The sequence below is a fragment of the Syzygium oleosum genome, unplaced genomic scaffold (assembly GCF_021117445.2).
Source record: "Syzygium oleosum isolate NSW1041296 unplaced genomic scaffold, Sole_v2.1 Sole_v2.01, whole genome shotgun sequence".
Lineage (NCBI taxonomy): Eukaryota > Viridiplantae > Streptophyta > Magnoliopsida > Myrtales > Myrtaceae > Syzygium > Syzygium oleosum.
The window spans coordinates 14,540,984-14,556,916 of record NW_026607485.1 but is presented as its reverse complement, the minus strand read 5'-3'; the positions used below and the strand labels follow the sequence as shown (position 1 = coordinate 14,556,916).

Sequence of the window (15,933 nt, the reverse complement as noted above, 5' to 3'; positions counted from 1 at the left end):
TGCTTTTGATGCATTTTCTTTTTTATGGGCATTAGCATAGCTGTTACCAGGCACACTACTTTTTCATGCCCCATAATATTCATTTTTTTGAGCTCTTAGGACTCTCGAGACACTCTACACTTATTCACCCATTTTAATTTTCTTGGTAAATCATATGCATTGTCCCAATATAGGGAGATAATCACCACTTGGGCTTTGAAATGAACATGTTCAAGGCTCAACTTAGCTAAGCAAAAAATAATTGTGTTTGGGTAGAGAAAGGAATGCTCTTCATTTTAGGATGCTTCGAGCTTCCATAAAGATCACCTGAAGTTACCACAAAAAGGTTGATGCAAGTAAAAGTAATAAAATCTTTCTTAATCTTTTTGCTCCAAAATGATCAACCATAACCTCCTAACTTGCCCCAATGTAGGGTGGTTCGCGACAGGGGTATTTCGAAAATTCTCCCTATTTGGCTCAAAGTGGCTACCAAGGGATAAAATGAGTGTTTAGGATAGAGAAGTGAAATGCCCTTTATCACTACAATTCATGTATAATTATTATTCATGTCTTCATTGTTCGTGTCGTACATGATCGTTGTTAGACATTGCGGGCTCTTCGATGCCCATCAGATGAATGTGATGCTGACTATAATCTGGGCTTGATCGTCCTGTAATTTCTTTTTTCTGTCATACCTCTGATTCTTCTCTAATGCTACATTTCTTCCATTAGTACAAAGATTTCTGCTGGCACACAGTCTTATCTACAAGCAGTAATGTGCAGTCTATTATGCTTTCAAAATTTACGCAGTTTGCTGTGCACACAAAATATGCAACTAGCCGAGGCCATTCTTGATTACTTGGATTTGAAAGGATAATATGGATAGTGACTAGCCTCGCAATGCAACGAATCATACATCGTACCAGTCTTCGTTGCTGCAGGAAGACAACCATTGATGCTCTGTATGAACAGCCCCATCAACCTTCAGCCCCTCAGTTATGGGGCTCAATTTGGAGCTACTGTTCCGCTGAACTACCCCGTAGGCATCGAAGGACATGCAATCAGATGTACATGCCAAAACAGTGAATGTGCGAATTTGGTGCCAAAACACAAGGTCGTGTTCAAGCGAAGACACCTCATAACTAACACACTTTTGACAAGAACATACACAGGTCACAGCGGCATGTGATGCTAAAGCATATGAACCATCACTCAACAATTGGTAGCAAATAGGGAATCCGAGGACTTTAGGATATTATTGAAGATGAAGCATCTTCCCAATAAATGGTCGTTGCAGTTCAGAGTGTGCATGACCTAGAGATCGTTTTGAGGTCTTGGAGACGTATCATGTTGGCAAATTCGCAAGATTTTCCTTTGAGGCAAAGCATTTCACACACATTTCCCATGTACAGACCTTTACTTTCAGCATCTAAACCCCAGAGAAATCTGCATTCAGGAATGCATTGGCACATGAGGAGGCTAACAAAAACTTCTATGTTAATCCAAACACACGTACCTTTGTCACGGGTATAACGTTAGTTGGCCCGTTATATGAACCTTCCGATGACCACCATATTTGGAGTGTTGGGCATCATTTTTTTGCAAGGAATGGTAGGTAACTTTGACAGTACTGTAAATTTGGTTTACAAAGTAACGTGGTGCATTGGAAGTAAGCGCGCCATATTTAAGCACCTAACAATAGCTTAACACTTCCTTTTGTAAACCAATTTCATATACTGATCCTAGTATCCCAAAAATCATTCTTATTTATACAATTTCCCATTTTAGCAGCACTTTAGCTAACTGGGGAAGTTCTTTCAAAGGCATAGACAGGATATGTGCCCGGGAAAGACGGAGACAGCCGATAACTCATTTTCTGTGCTTTGGTAGAACACTCCCCTCGTATATATTGAGAAACCTAATGCATCGTCGGCCGTTATGATCTTCTCAAGCATGCTGGACTAAGAGATGGTCATCTGTGAATAGTAAGATATCATCGAACAATTTCACTATGTTCGGTCAACCCCTCTTAATTTCTTGTGCAAAAAACCATCCAAAATACATGTTCACAGCAATCAGAAGGACTAGAAATACAGCTTACTTTCAAATTTTAGAAGTAAAAGACCTATTGTGTACGCAAGCATTTGCAATTTACTGTCTCAAACACAACCTGGGGCACTCTAAAATTAGGACCCCAACTTGACTTACCATGTGATCAAGTTAATACAATATCGCACGGATATTCGTTTATTACAAACATAATAATTGTTTCAAAGACAGCCGATGCTACATTTTGTAAGTGGATGTTTTTCGAATGGCTGGAATTTTATTGTCATCAGAGAGGAACTCCTTAAACCACGTCGCTGACCATTTGGGTGTTCTCTGCAGTGTTTGGAAGTCCACATAATGCAGCCCAAATCGTATCAAATATCCGTGTAGCCATTCGAAGTTGTCTAGCAGAGACCAGATGAAATATGCCCTCACATCTGCTCCTTTTCTGAAATAATTAAAATAAAAAATTTAGTCGTGAACAAAAAATACTAATCATATAGACTCGGTATGGACGGATTTAATATTATGAAAATTGATTTCTTTATTTTTTTTTTTTTTGGTAAAGGTAAATGTATATATTACTTTTCATTAAACCAATACAACCTAAAGCCAAAACCAGCCTGTGACCCAATTAGGACATGGAGATGTCCAGACGAGGTCAAAGGTGGTTCCGCGAGGACTATACAAGAAGACAGAGGCTAGAGTAAACAGACTATGAATCACGCAAAGAACAAATCTGGGAAATATTGATGTTAATTGAGGAATAGTGCAGGCATTCGACACTGGACGAAACGCTAGATTTACCTCACAACTTCACTTAAGACGGCGAGATAGCCCTCATGGTAAGCTATTCTCTTTGTGTTGTTCAGCGAATCATCGATCGGACCTGTAGGTTGTGCATACCCTGTAAAATAACGATGAATCTTTCCTTTTATTGATGGAATCAACTGTTTATTGTATGCTAAAACTTAGATGATGAAAAAGAGTCCGGTTTGGAGTTGTTTAAGTGACACAATACCATTCTCAGTGATGAACATGGGCGTGCTGTTGTATCTTTCTTTGACGTAGGTAACAATCCTTTCAATGCCCTTCGGAACGACAAAGAAATCCGACATCACAGTCTGCAATGTGATCATGAACTATTAGTCCCGAAACATATAATCCTGACTGGGAAATCGACTCAAAATCACGGCTAAGAAAGCTGCTAAATGGTCTCAAAGTAATATTTTCCAAGCGGGTCTTAACGATGAAATTGTATATCATTAGCTGCTTCATTATATATGCTATAGTAATTGTAGTTGCTCAACTAGTTACGCCAAATTAAGCCGACATTATCTCTCGGAACAATAGGATGAGCTTAACGACATCTTTAATTTTCGCAAACGTTCTATAAATGTATGTCCAGGCACATGTGCTTACGTCGCTTACCCTCTCGCCGATGTATACTCCATTTTTTTCTCCAGTGACATACACGGACGCCTCCCCTAGAGAGACGGCCGAAGTGCATAAAGAGAACATGCAGTCCTTTACGTATTTAGTCGTGTAGTGATTTATTCCAATGAAATCCAACTTCACGTCAAGTTTCTTCTGCTCTTCTGCCGAAAATGTCGGCAATCTTGAACCCACGACTTGACGCATCTCGGGCGGATAATCTCCGTATACTAAAGGGTCTACGAACCTGTAATTGATAGAAATTATGAACAATTATAGGAGCAACAAAGATGGAGAGAACATGTATTTCTTTTTTGGACCATAGAACATGGTTTTGAGTAAGAGAGAATCCGTGTACCATGCAAAATCGAAAGCTAAAGTTCGTTGGACAGCCAAACGATCAGCCGGAGTGTTGTTGTACGGCACGTACCACGCAGCAGAAATTGTAATATTTGAGTATTAAAAAAAAAAAAAAAAAGGTCAACAAGTCAACATTTGCTACAGTGAACTTCAATTATAAAAGAGGACCGAGAGCTTTCGGGGAGGAGAAAACAGAAACGGAAAAGAAAGAAAGAGAGGAAGAGAAAAAGAAGAAGAAGAAAGGGAGGGTTTGGTGCCGCGCGAACCTCGCCTAGCCGATTCGACTTCGTATCGCAACGCCCGGTAAGCATTCACGCCCCTCGTTTGTCCGATCGGAAAAGTTTTCCGATTTAGGGCTTGAAATTCGGAATTTTGGGAAATTCGAGCGGCGAAGTCCGATTTTTGAGTCGTAGAGCTGTGTATTTTTATAGAATTGATAGTTTGTGGTGTTGTGGAGCTGTGGGATCTTACGGATCTTGATTTGGACCTACGGTTTGCCCAATATGAATTTTTGAAGTTGGCCGCACAAGGTGAACAGTGCGCGATCAGTGGGCTTTAGGCCGATTTTCGTCGGTTTTCGGCTCGATTTTGGGACGGTCAAGTTGGGGCTTTTGTAATACTCGGAACGGGCTTTCTTTTGACTATAAGTTTGCTAGGATCGGAGTTCGATGGAAAAGTTATGGCGCGATCAAGTTTCGCGTTCAAGTTTCGCGTTGCGGCCGATTTGGATAATCGCTTTGGATGAGGATTTGTGGGCGTGTTTGAGTCGTTTTGATTAGCGTCTAAGCTTAGTTTAGTCTAGTCGTTAGTGAAATGGTGCTTTACTTGATTTTGATGTCGATTCTCGTTTAATTGTTAGGATTACGAGATCGTCGATTCGAGTGAGCGTGGTTGTTTGATTTTTGGGATTCCAGGTGAGTGGTACTATCTCTTCTTTGGTTTTATAAAAATCATATCTCGAAGGAATTATGATTCGACATAAATATATATGTTGAACTTAAAAGAGCATTTTGTTGCATAAATCGGGATCGAGCATTTACTACTTTTTAGTATTTGTCAATGATTTGAGAATCGTTTTTGGAAATGTATTATGAAAGGATACATTTGTATATTGTGTTATGAACTAGTTTATGAAATGAGTTCGGAAATTATTCAAGAAATGCTCTACGAAATGTATTTCCGGCGGATGAGCCGTGTTACGAGAAAGTTATTTGTTTGGTTTGTGAAATGTATTCTGGATTAGATTTCTGATATTGGATGATGATTGTTTGATGCTCAATATCGCTGTGAGCCCATTGAGGGGGCTTGGGGGTATGCATACCGGGTTTAGGATATCCTTCTGGGCCGAGCCACCGGCTTTGTAGGTGGAGACCTTACCAAGGGGGGAATCTTGGTAGCCTTGTCACAAGGCTTTGTGTCGTGACCATAGTTAGATATTGAGCAATAGATTGGTCGATGGAATGGACCATCGACGTTTGATATGATATGAGATTCATCAATGGAATAGACCATTGATGTGTGATTTGAGATTAGTCAATGGAATGGACCATTGACGTGGTTTGTATAGAGATTGATCAATGGACTTGACCATTGATAGTTTGAATTGTGATTGTGGATTTAAATGTGTATTTGTGACTTGTACAAAGTTTTGATGAAATGAAATAACTGTTATGTGATTCTATATGTATTTTAAACCTTGGGTTTGGCTTCTGAAGTTCTGGTATTGCTTTGTACATATGCATAGTGATTGCTCGATCTACTTAGAAGAGATGTACTATTCACTGAGCTGTGGTTGCTCACCCCCCTCTTTTCCCAACCTTTCAGGTTCTTTGTTTAGCAGCCAATAGAACGAGAGCGATGTCATTGGGATTCTTGGGTGGTTTGAGGCTGCGTCCTTTGGGCGAAAGGACGGCCGTGTCATTCCCCATATTGGTAGGTTTTGGGGTGTGACAGAAATCACAATACCAATCATTCCTCCTTGCTTTTCCTGATTATAATTTTTTGTTTAGGTTCAATAATTACATAATATATGTATGTGTACGTCGCACAAAACAAAATAAGAATGAATGTATAAGAAGAGTGTCAAAAGTAAGATTTGTAATGAAGCTATGAAAGTATGAACTGAGCTTCTTGGCCTAGATGTATGAGAGACTCAAGTGATGACAAACTTCCGTTGTGTTCATTCTCATGAATGTTGAAGTATTTAAGAGAAAAAGTGATGATTTCACTTTCACATCTGAATGAGGCTATTGGTTCATTTCTGTTCTTTCTCGTTCTTTTATGCCTTGAACACAAGATGGTGATGGTAAAATTGGTAATGAAGCCAGTTAATGCACTGAAAAGAATCAATTCCAAGCTCTTTAATTTACCTGGTAATACTTCTGGTAAATTTGAGCGGCCGTGGCATGGGACAACACCAGATTGTGGGACGCAATGTAGGGTTCGATAGCGTAGTCGCCGTAGGAGCAATTGCCAAATGGGTAGGAGCACCGGCCGGGTGGGCAAGTCCCCGAGAGGTAACCATCATAGATGAATATGTTAGGCTCATTGAATGTGGTCCAATACGTCACTCTATCTCCAAAAGCTTCGAAACAAACTTGTGCAAAGTAGCCGAAATCCAGCCTCCAAACAATTACAGAACACATGAAGTAAAATCCCGAGATATGACTGGATCGTAGTATTGATGAAGATTAGAAAGGGCGGCAGTGACAATTTTGCTTACTGTATTTCGGAACTCAGCCACGCACCGTACCGGTCTTCTAGCAGTTGAGGAATGTCGAAATGGTTCAACGTCACAAACGGCTGTATACCTTGTCCAAAAGAACATATTACAAATACTCAGAATGGGTAATTCATCTTCTTCCTAAAGTAATGACTGCATAAGGCAAGGGAAAGAAGAACAATCCAATGAAGATTATTGAATTGATACATTGAAAAAAAATATTTATGGAAAAAAATTGAGTTTTACAATGTGAATGTCAAATAGATTTGTGCAATTTTCTTGTACCTCTGACCAAAAGGGCATCAATGAGATTGTTGTAGAAGTCAATGCCTTCTGAATTGACCTCCCCAAATCTTCCCTCTGGAGTTATACAAAGCCAAAATAAGAACAAAAATAGAATAAAATAGAATAATCATAGAAAAGCCATGAAAATGATAGAACTGAAGATATGAAGATAACAAAATTGCATACTAGGTAGAACTCTAGACCAAGATACGGAGAATCTGTATGCATCCACCCCGAGATCATGCATCAACTTTATATCTTCCTGTTGCACATTAATATATCCAGGAGATTAAAAAAGAACATCAAGCTTTGGTAAGAGGAAATTGATCTTTCCGTGAGTACCCAAATTGAATTTATAATACACAGGCACCACTGATTATCAAAGCTCTTAAAAGTTCCAGAAAGCTAACTTAGAATTTCAATCAGACCAGTTTAGTGTAAAAGCTGGAAGATAAACAATTTTATTATGACATTTTGGGCTTTTGATGAGGCTGTAATGAGAGCATAGAGAAAGTCAAGTACCATAAAGAGATTATAGTGATTATCCGCCACGTCAGCATTGCTTCCATCTTCTATTTTGCCTGAACATCAAAGGCAAGTCCCTTAGATATGGAAACACGAGACTCTCTCTTTGAGAAAATTTCAAATAGGGACGTGAGGTGACGCAACTTTTTCAAAAGAAGAAAATTTCCAGTGAGCTCGGAGTGTGTTTTGACACTAAATTGTCACTTCAGGGCCCCATCTTTTTAGATGAAAATTGGTTTCATCAACCCACTTTGATACCCCAATATTGTTGCATCATACAATCTTTCCTAACATATGAAATGAACTAATTTTATTAGCTGGCCGCTGACGATCTCTGTGTTAAACTATTGGTCAATCAATGATTGCTCAATGACAATTATAAAGTAAAAACTTTAGCAACAACCATAAAAAAATTATCAAAAACAGACTACAAAAAGAATGCAAATTTCATTACACATATAATAGTCTGACCCGCCTAAGAGACTGATTGATCGGTTGCAAGTCATTGTCATCCTATAAATGAAGGAGCTCCAATAAATTACACAACATCTTCTTATTTGTATTTTTGTATAATTTTCTTTATTAAGGTGAATTGGTCTTTAATTGTTTTCAGTCATAGCCTAGTCAAATTTTTTAAAAGAAAACTACATAGCAAAAAATTACGCCTGTTTAGATATTTCGTTTAGCTACTAGCTTGTTAGCTTTTTTATAATCGTATAGTAGGATGAAATTAACTATTGTAGAAGGTGAATTGACTGCTAAATATACACATGGTGTTCGATTAAATTAGTCACTATGCTAGTACTTTAATTTTGTCACAGAGTTTATCAATTGGACATCTCTATTTTTCTTCTTTTGTCTAAACATATGCTATCGAGAATTTTCCCGGGTACAACTTCACAACCAAAAACTTATTTAACAATTTCCAAATACATGTAAGTTTCGTATAATTCGGTGGAATGGTAGGTAAAACCCATATTTCAGAAGTGATTGGAAAGCAATTTTCAATTTTCTTGGTTTTAATAGGACAGAGTAATTCACTTTTTCAATTGATTTTGACCCAAAAAAATAAATAATTCTCGTGTCCTTGTTTGATTTGAGAGGGAGATATTATTTATTTTCTTTTGTTGCTTTCATTAGACCCTTGACCCTATAATCCTACTTAATTTGCATACAAAATGAATATATAATAAATAAATAAGAAACAGAAAAATAGAGTGAGGACCTGGTATGTGTGAGAAGACATCCCAATTGCTGAGGCTTTTGTTACCTTGCAGGTAGGCCCCTTCAATCTGGGCAGAACATATTAAATATTGAATTATTTAGTACAAACTTGTCGAGGTAATTCACATATAATTCAAAGAAAAAACCACCATAAATATATTTAAAAGGAAAAAAATGCATTTTCGATTGCTTTTCAGAGCAATCCAAAAACGTGCCAGACAGTCGTGGACATGACTCATAAGGAGCTGTCTTGTAGATGAACAAGGGCAATTGACTCTGTCCAAAAAGAATCGCCAGAGGATCGGCCGAGTCCCCACCACTGCTTCTTTAGTTTCATCCACCCTTCAACGTTTTATTTTGGGACCATGGCTTCTGCTCAATGGATTGATTCCAAGACATTAATTTATGTTTGCCGTACATGCGATTATCTATTCCCCGGTTTAAACTTTATATTTAAGTCATGTTCTACCCTCGGGTGCTTGGCCACTCTCGTGTCGTTTCTAATTCCCCTTACACAAGGTGTTCAGCGTGTGTTTTTTTTAACATACCCGTAGTCTCCCTTAACCTATCATGCGAGCTCCGCAGCAGAACTCGGCCATGGCCATGATAGCTTTGCTGCCGAGCTCAGCCATGGCCGCACAAGAAGGAGAAATAGAAAAGGGATGAAAACAGAGAGAGGGTTGAAGATGAAGACGACGGAGAAGAAGGAGACAGGGCAAGAAAGAGAGCCTTACCAAAGAAAAAGAAGAGAGAGAAGTCAAACGTGCAATTTTTCAAGCTCTGTCACGTGGAGGGAGAGGTATGGTGGGATCTGCTGATTAAATGAGAAGAAAGGAAAGTAAGAGTGAGAACGGTAATTATTCTGTTTTTTTATTTTTTTGCTCTCGAAAATAGATTTAGAATAGAAATTCATTTGGTAAAATAATTTTATTTTATATTTTTGAGACAAATTTTGATCCAAAAATAAATTTGAAATAGAAATGAGAAGTTAAAATTTTTTACTTTTCTATTTCTGAAACAGAAACAGAAATAACAACTCTCTTTTATTACTCACACTTGTCGCCCACCGTCTCCCACTAGCCGCCACCCACCGCCGCTTGCCGGCAGGCCGTTCGCCGCCGTCGTTCGCTAGCCGCCTGCCCGTCACGGCTGCCTTTCACCGGCCATCTATCGCTGCTGCTTCGGCCCCACGCCGCCGCCGCTTATGGGTCCCCCCCCGCCGCCCGGCCTTGCTGGCCATCTGCCGCCGCTACGCCGCTGCCGCGGCCGGTCCACCACCGTCGCCGCCTTTCACAGGTCATCTGCCGTTGCCGGCCACTCGCCGGCCGTTTATTACCGCTCGTGGCACCCCATTGCCGCTTGCCCGTCGCTCGCCGGCCGTCGCCTGTCGCCACCGCTTCTCGCTGGCCACCCGCCAACCATCCGCCATCGCCTGTCGCCACTGCCTGTCGCCGGCCATCCACTGTTGCCCATCGCCATCGCTGCTCGCTAGCCATCTGCCGTCGCCCATCACCACCGCCACTTGCCGGCGGTCCGTCGCCACCGTCGCCGCTCATTGCCTGCCGCCCGTCCGCCACTGCTGCCTCCTTTCATCAGTCATCCACCGCCGGCCATTCGTCACCCCCCATCGCCGCCGGCCCACTGCTCGGTGGCCTTCCGCCATCGCCCGTTGCCACCGCCTCTTGCCGGCCATCCACCGTCGCCCGTCGCCACCGCCGTCACTCACCGGCCGGCGAGAATAAAAATTTTGCGTCGTTATCAAATGAATTTCTTTTCCGCGAACAAAAATTTTATGTCGTTATTAAACATTACTTTTTGCTTAGAAATTCGTGCGGAAAAGAGAGATATAGTTTTTAATTTCTAGATAGAAATAGAGCTGGAAAAGAGAAATGTTGTCGTTCGTATCCTAGGAGTTTAATATAAAACTATAATTATGTTTTTGAGTGCACAAATGGTCAATAAAACCACTAACTATTGTTCACGGTACAATGTCCCATCAAATCAATTGAAAGAAAAAACAATATCGCACTTCAATAATTAGATCTTCCCAAACCCAAAAAAAAAAGTCCTAGCTGGACGACCTTTCGTCAGTCACGAAGGGGATTGTCATTGAAAATTGGAATGGAACTAGGTTTTCAGCAATATACTCCACGCAAAATTCCGGTAGGACCAACCATTCTTATTGAATAGCAAGGTACTTATTTTCAAGCGAAAGCACCCGATTCGATTCCGACCTTGATACGTGAACGATTGCAATCACAATAGGATAGCGTTCGATCAAATGGGTATGAATCCAATATCAAAATCAATACGATTGATGTATGCATGCAACAACTGTGTCCTAGTGTAAAATAACCAATAGGGTCGAAATGTCGGGCACTTGCTATGATTTCAATATAAGATAAAACTTCATTATTCATGTCAAAGCACCTCACGTGACTTATATATACACTTTCCTTTTTAGCCAAAGTACACGCCATAATTTATAATGGCCTCCTTTGATATGTGATTTATAATGGCCTCCTTAAATTTGCAGTTTCCTAATCCCCCACTAAATAACTTGATGTTTTAATAGACTTTTTAACGAATTCCTTTTTTTCTAAACCCGTTTCGGTTTTTGCCCTAATAAATTTGGCGGGCCAAAAAAAGAAAAGAAAGCGCTCATAAACATCATTTAATCGTTACTATTTTGTAGGTAGAAAAGACTTGTAGTGTTTCGAAAGTGAAGTATACCGCATGATTCACACATTTTCCCATGATCCTATCTACAATTCATGTTATGTTCCGTAAGACCAGACGTATTCCATGTACTTACGCAATTGCAAGCATCCTATCCTATGATCGAAAAATGACATATAAAATCAACCTTCTTAAAATATTATATACCATACTAATAACTGCCTAACTTTCTGACCAAAAAAGAAAAAAATCTGCCTAACTTTATTATTACCAGCCGCCCCATGGTAAAATTTCAAGTACCCTGGTGAAAATGCAACACCTTATAAATAGATTAGGATCAGCCATGTTGAGAACAATTGTGCAAGCTGGTCATCACAGCCAATGAAAGACCTTTTCCGGATTAATTCCAAGAGAAATGGATTAAATTTGGGATGGTTAAAGTTCATTATCTTAGTGTGTCTCAATCCGTGTTATATGTGGCAAAAAAAATTGACACGTTGCTGAGCCTGAGTTTTAAAGTTAAACATCAAGAATACATATGTCAGATTCAATGCACATGAACATGAATTGAGACCCAAAAAGTAGAAACCACCAGAGTCAAATCTTGAATGTACTTTGAATGTGGAACTCTTGGAAAAAGGTAAAATAGTGAGAAAAAAAAATATAACCTTGACTTTCAAACTAATAAAAAGAGCAAGACTTTGTACCACCGTGACAATTAACAGGACCTATCAAACATACTTAAAGAATATAGAAATGTCTGTCGCGCGTCATCAAAATATATATGTTAGCATCGCATCCAGAATCGGAAGTTCCAAAACTTTACCCAAAAGAACCTATTTTGGAAGAAAGTTATGGATGCTTGTTTAAGGGAGAGATAATACTTGGACGTTTGTTTAGAAAAAATAATGTGCTTTCAGTGTTCACGGGACCCCATAAAATTGACATTAGGCTGAAAGTGGTCTGTATTGGACGGTTTTTAATGTTTTGTACCAACCGTTACTAGCTGTCAACACAGTGAGAGTCAAGTGAGGCTGACACATGGACGAGATTAGTCGAGAAAGAACAGAATACTATAGCATGTTATTTTTATCATGGTAATAAAAAGGTTGTCCATCATTTTTAACTTTTGAAAGATCGTTTTGCGCTTTTTTTTTACTTGGCTAGATTTTTAGAGATGCATCTCTGCTAGATTAGACTTGACAGCGCAAAAGAAGGTCAAGTTGGGGCAAGATTCGAGGCATTGCAGGTTGATCAATCGAGGAACAAGTTCGCGACCCACACGTCCAAATTGTTCGAGACTACAAGAGGTTCGAGCTTTTTGGAGGCGGAGCAAACAGAAAGGACCCTTTTGTCCTGTCGTTCCCTCATGGTAGATTTTGGAGAGAGAAAATGGGCAAAGCAAAGCATTTTGTGCCATCAAGACCGATGGAGTTTGGGTCGCTAGGTTTAACTTTCCAAATGTTATTTAGGGAAATACAAATACCTTTAAATTAAAATCTTTTGGAAAAATGCAAGTGGCGTTTAGTAAAAAATCATTTGTAAAGTTATTTTGATCTGTTTGGTAAATTTTTTTTTTTAAAAGGGCTTTAGGAATTATCTTTTTTATTAAAAATAAAAAACCTACCCTACCCTTCGTCGAAGCCGGCGAAGGCCCACGGCAGCCGGCAAGCTAGATTTGGCGTTGGCGGCTGTGGCCCGAGGTCGGGTGACCCTCGACGATCTAGATCTGCCGCCGGCGGTCATTGTTCGAGGCCAAGCGACCCTCGGCGAGGGTCGCGTGACCCAGGCGGTCGTCGTCTGGGTTGCGCGACTTAAGTGGCCGACGCCTGGGGCTGCCTAAGTCAAGCGACCTAGGCGACGGCCACCTGGGCGGTCGTGCGACCTAGGCCGTCGGCGCCTGGGCGGTCGCGCAACCTCAGGTAACCGTCACTTGGGTCGTGCGACCTCACCAGCCTCTCGCCAGCTTGATTCGGTGTCGGCCGCCCTCGCCGGTCGCCTCACGAAGAAGATGAGCAGTACCAAGAGCGGCAAAATCGGAATAAACCAAAATAAGTGAGGGTAGTTTGGGGGCAAAAAATTTGGATTCAGCATTTGTGAAATGCCGAAAGCCTAAAGCTGGCTTTAGGTCACCAGCTTTAAGCTTCCGACATTCCAAATGTTAGCATTTGGCCAATGTTAGGCCGAGAGCTAAACCAAGCGGTTCAGCATTATGGGAAGGGGTTTTCGAGACCGAAAGCCCCTTCTTAAAACTGAATCAAATGGGCCTTTGTTCTTAAATCAATAGATGGTTTTTTCTTTTATCTAGAAATTTGAATAAAACTAATGAAAATAGAAAAGAACCGTAGAAAACAATTTTCTTTTTCTAATAGTCAAATGACTAATTCATTGATGTGTATACCAATTAGAGATCCGATAAGGTTGGCGATTGTGGTAATTTTACATGATTTAGCGATTTTTCGCTTTCGATAATGCACTAGTCAATTGGAAAAACAAAGCATTTACTTGAGTAAAAAATAAAAGGGAAGTTGCCATCTATCAATCTAGAAATGAGAATTGTCAAGCCAAGGGGACACCCACATTAATTAGACAATAGAGAAAAGAAAGGCTATGTTTTCTGTCAGAAGGGAAAAGTTGTCCTTTCCGTTTTGATTCGTGAGGAGATTCGACACGAGGCGCAATGGGTTTGGGCCACCAGAGCACTGCCGACCCAGAAAGGAGAAACAACAGAAATAACACAAGAAAGGCCAATACAGACAAAACAGTTCGACAACACAAGAAAGAACCTGTCATCCCCTCTCGTGAGCAACCAAAGCAAGCAAGCAATGCTTCTAAAGCCTAAGCGAATGCTTCATGTTGAATGACCATCTAGAGAGATAGACAGAGAGGGAGAGAGAGAGAGAACCTGGAAAGAGGATGTGGCGGTGCCAAACAAGAAGGAGGGAGGGAACTGGCCTCTGTGGACGGTGCTTCCTGAGCTCGCGAGCGGCAAGAAGAGACCTTGAATCAATAGCAGACGAAGAGGGAGAAACAGAACAGAACAAGCTCGTGATCTCATCTTTTTTCTCGTTCTTGAGCTGTGCTTTTCTCTGTGGATAAAAATGGAGGGGCTTCGTGGGGCTTTATATAGGCGACTGTCTTGGAAATAAACTGTCAACGTCCCCAAGTTGCGTTCCCGGCAATACAACCGAAACGGCCCATCATCATCCTCCATGACGAAATTCGCGAAAAGGGTCTAAAACATCTCTGGTTCTCAAGGCGAAAAAGAAGAAAAAGTTAAACTTGGGTGGCTTTCGAAGCATGACTTTCTGTTGCTTTTATGGGAAGTGGGCACACCGGGGCCAGTGCTCCTACGATTTTGGGCAGAATGAAGAAGGCGATCATGACATTCGGTGTGTGGCCAAATCTTGGGCGCACGTTCGGTTAACTCCGACATCATCACTGGTCAAAAGATCAGATTAAAACTCTAAATTTGCCGTTGATCCTGAACATAGGAAGTTGGAACACGAGACTATCACTCCCTCATGTTCCTGCCCTGTTTTCTTGACTTTTGAATTTACGTATCCATCAAAACGGGAAATCAGGCCCTGTGGTATTGAGAGAGAGAGAGAGAGAGAGACTAGTGGTTTGAACATGGAGACTTCATGCAACAGAGAATCTATGGCTGCCAAAACTTTTTGGGCGGTGAGCTTTCCTTGTTTTTGCCCCTTTTTCGGCACGTTTTTGAGCTTGTTTTAGGATTTTTCAAAGTTTAAGCTTTTTCCTTGACAGTTTCGAGGGTTAATACCAAGAAAAATCTCAAATCGATACACACGTGGTAAATTTACCCCGAATTAATTTTTATCACAAAAAACCCTAAATCGATACACTTGTAACAAATTTACCCTATATTAAATTGGATTAATACTACGAAAATTCATAAATTGATAAACTTATAAACCACAAACCGGTACACCTGTCAACTGATACATGTCATCAAACTCAGCAAATTGACGGTAAAATTTAATAAAAATTAACGAAGGGTAAATTTATCACATATGTACCAATTTTGAATTTTTTGTGATCAAAAAATTAATTTAAGGTAAATTTATTATTAGATGTATCAGTTTGAGATTTTTCATAATATTATCTCTAATTTCAAACAGGGAGGAAACGCCTTGTTTAAGTTAAATCATAGTTCAGCTACCACCTTAACTACTCTGCACGTGCCCCATATGGCATGCATCTCACCTACTACTTTTTAATTTTCCAATAAAAAAAAATTAATTTAGTTTTGACAACAACCCAGGTTGCAGGCAATTAGTCGTGACGTCGTGCAAAGCATTCCGAGGGACGAATTTAGAGCGATGCTAAGTACTTCGATTTACAATTTCTATCGTGTCTTTTGATGAGCATATAGATATTAGAAGTACCCCGAATATACCAGCAGAAAAATTTCCAAAGCATCCGATCAAATTGGTTGCCATCCGCTCTAGAGAGGACATCGGCGTGCATGCATATATGCTTGTCGACCATTGCCTACTTATCTTTCTCGCATATGTTTCGTCCGAATCCTCATCGATCGTCGCGAGTCTGGTTCTCTCTGTTTTTTTAACCTCAAAAGACTGCCTGAGCTTTTCGCACAAGTATTCTGTTATCAGAAGCGTGCCTGCCCAGCACCAAGCTGGCTCTTGGAT

At 40.3% G+C, this 15,933-nt stretch overlaps 1 protein-coding gene across 1 annotated transcript; it reads right to left on the bottom strand.

Annotated features, from left to right (window-relative positions):
• Nucleotides 1–2,064: 2,064 nt before the first annotated feature.
• LOC115693593 (beta-glucosidase 18-like) lies at nt 2,065–14,609 on the bottom strand. The gene is made up of 13 exons (XM_030620606.2): nt 14,163–14,609; nt 8,580–8,646; nt 7,352–7,410; nt 7,016–7,091; nt 6,830–6,904; nt 6,545–6,632; nt 6,192–6,444; nt 5,781–5,809; nt 3,821–3,907; nt 3,460–3,709; nt 3,050–3,152; nt 2,836–2,935; nt 2,065–2,476 (listed from the first exon to the last, which is right to left on the bottom strand). The coding sequence occupies exons 1-13, from the start codon at nt 14,469–14,471 to the stop codon at nt 2,266–2,268; spliced, it is 1,707 nt and encodes a 568-aa protein (XP_030476466.1). The 5' UTR covers nt 14,472–14,609; the 3' UTR covers nt 2,065–2,265.
• Between the last annotated feature and the right edge of the window lie 1,324 nt (nt 14,610–15,933).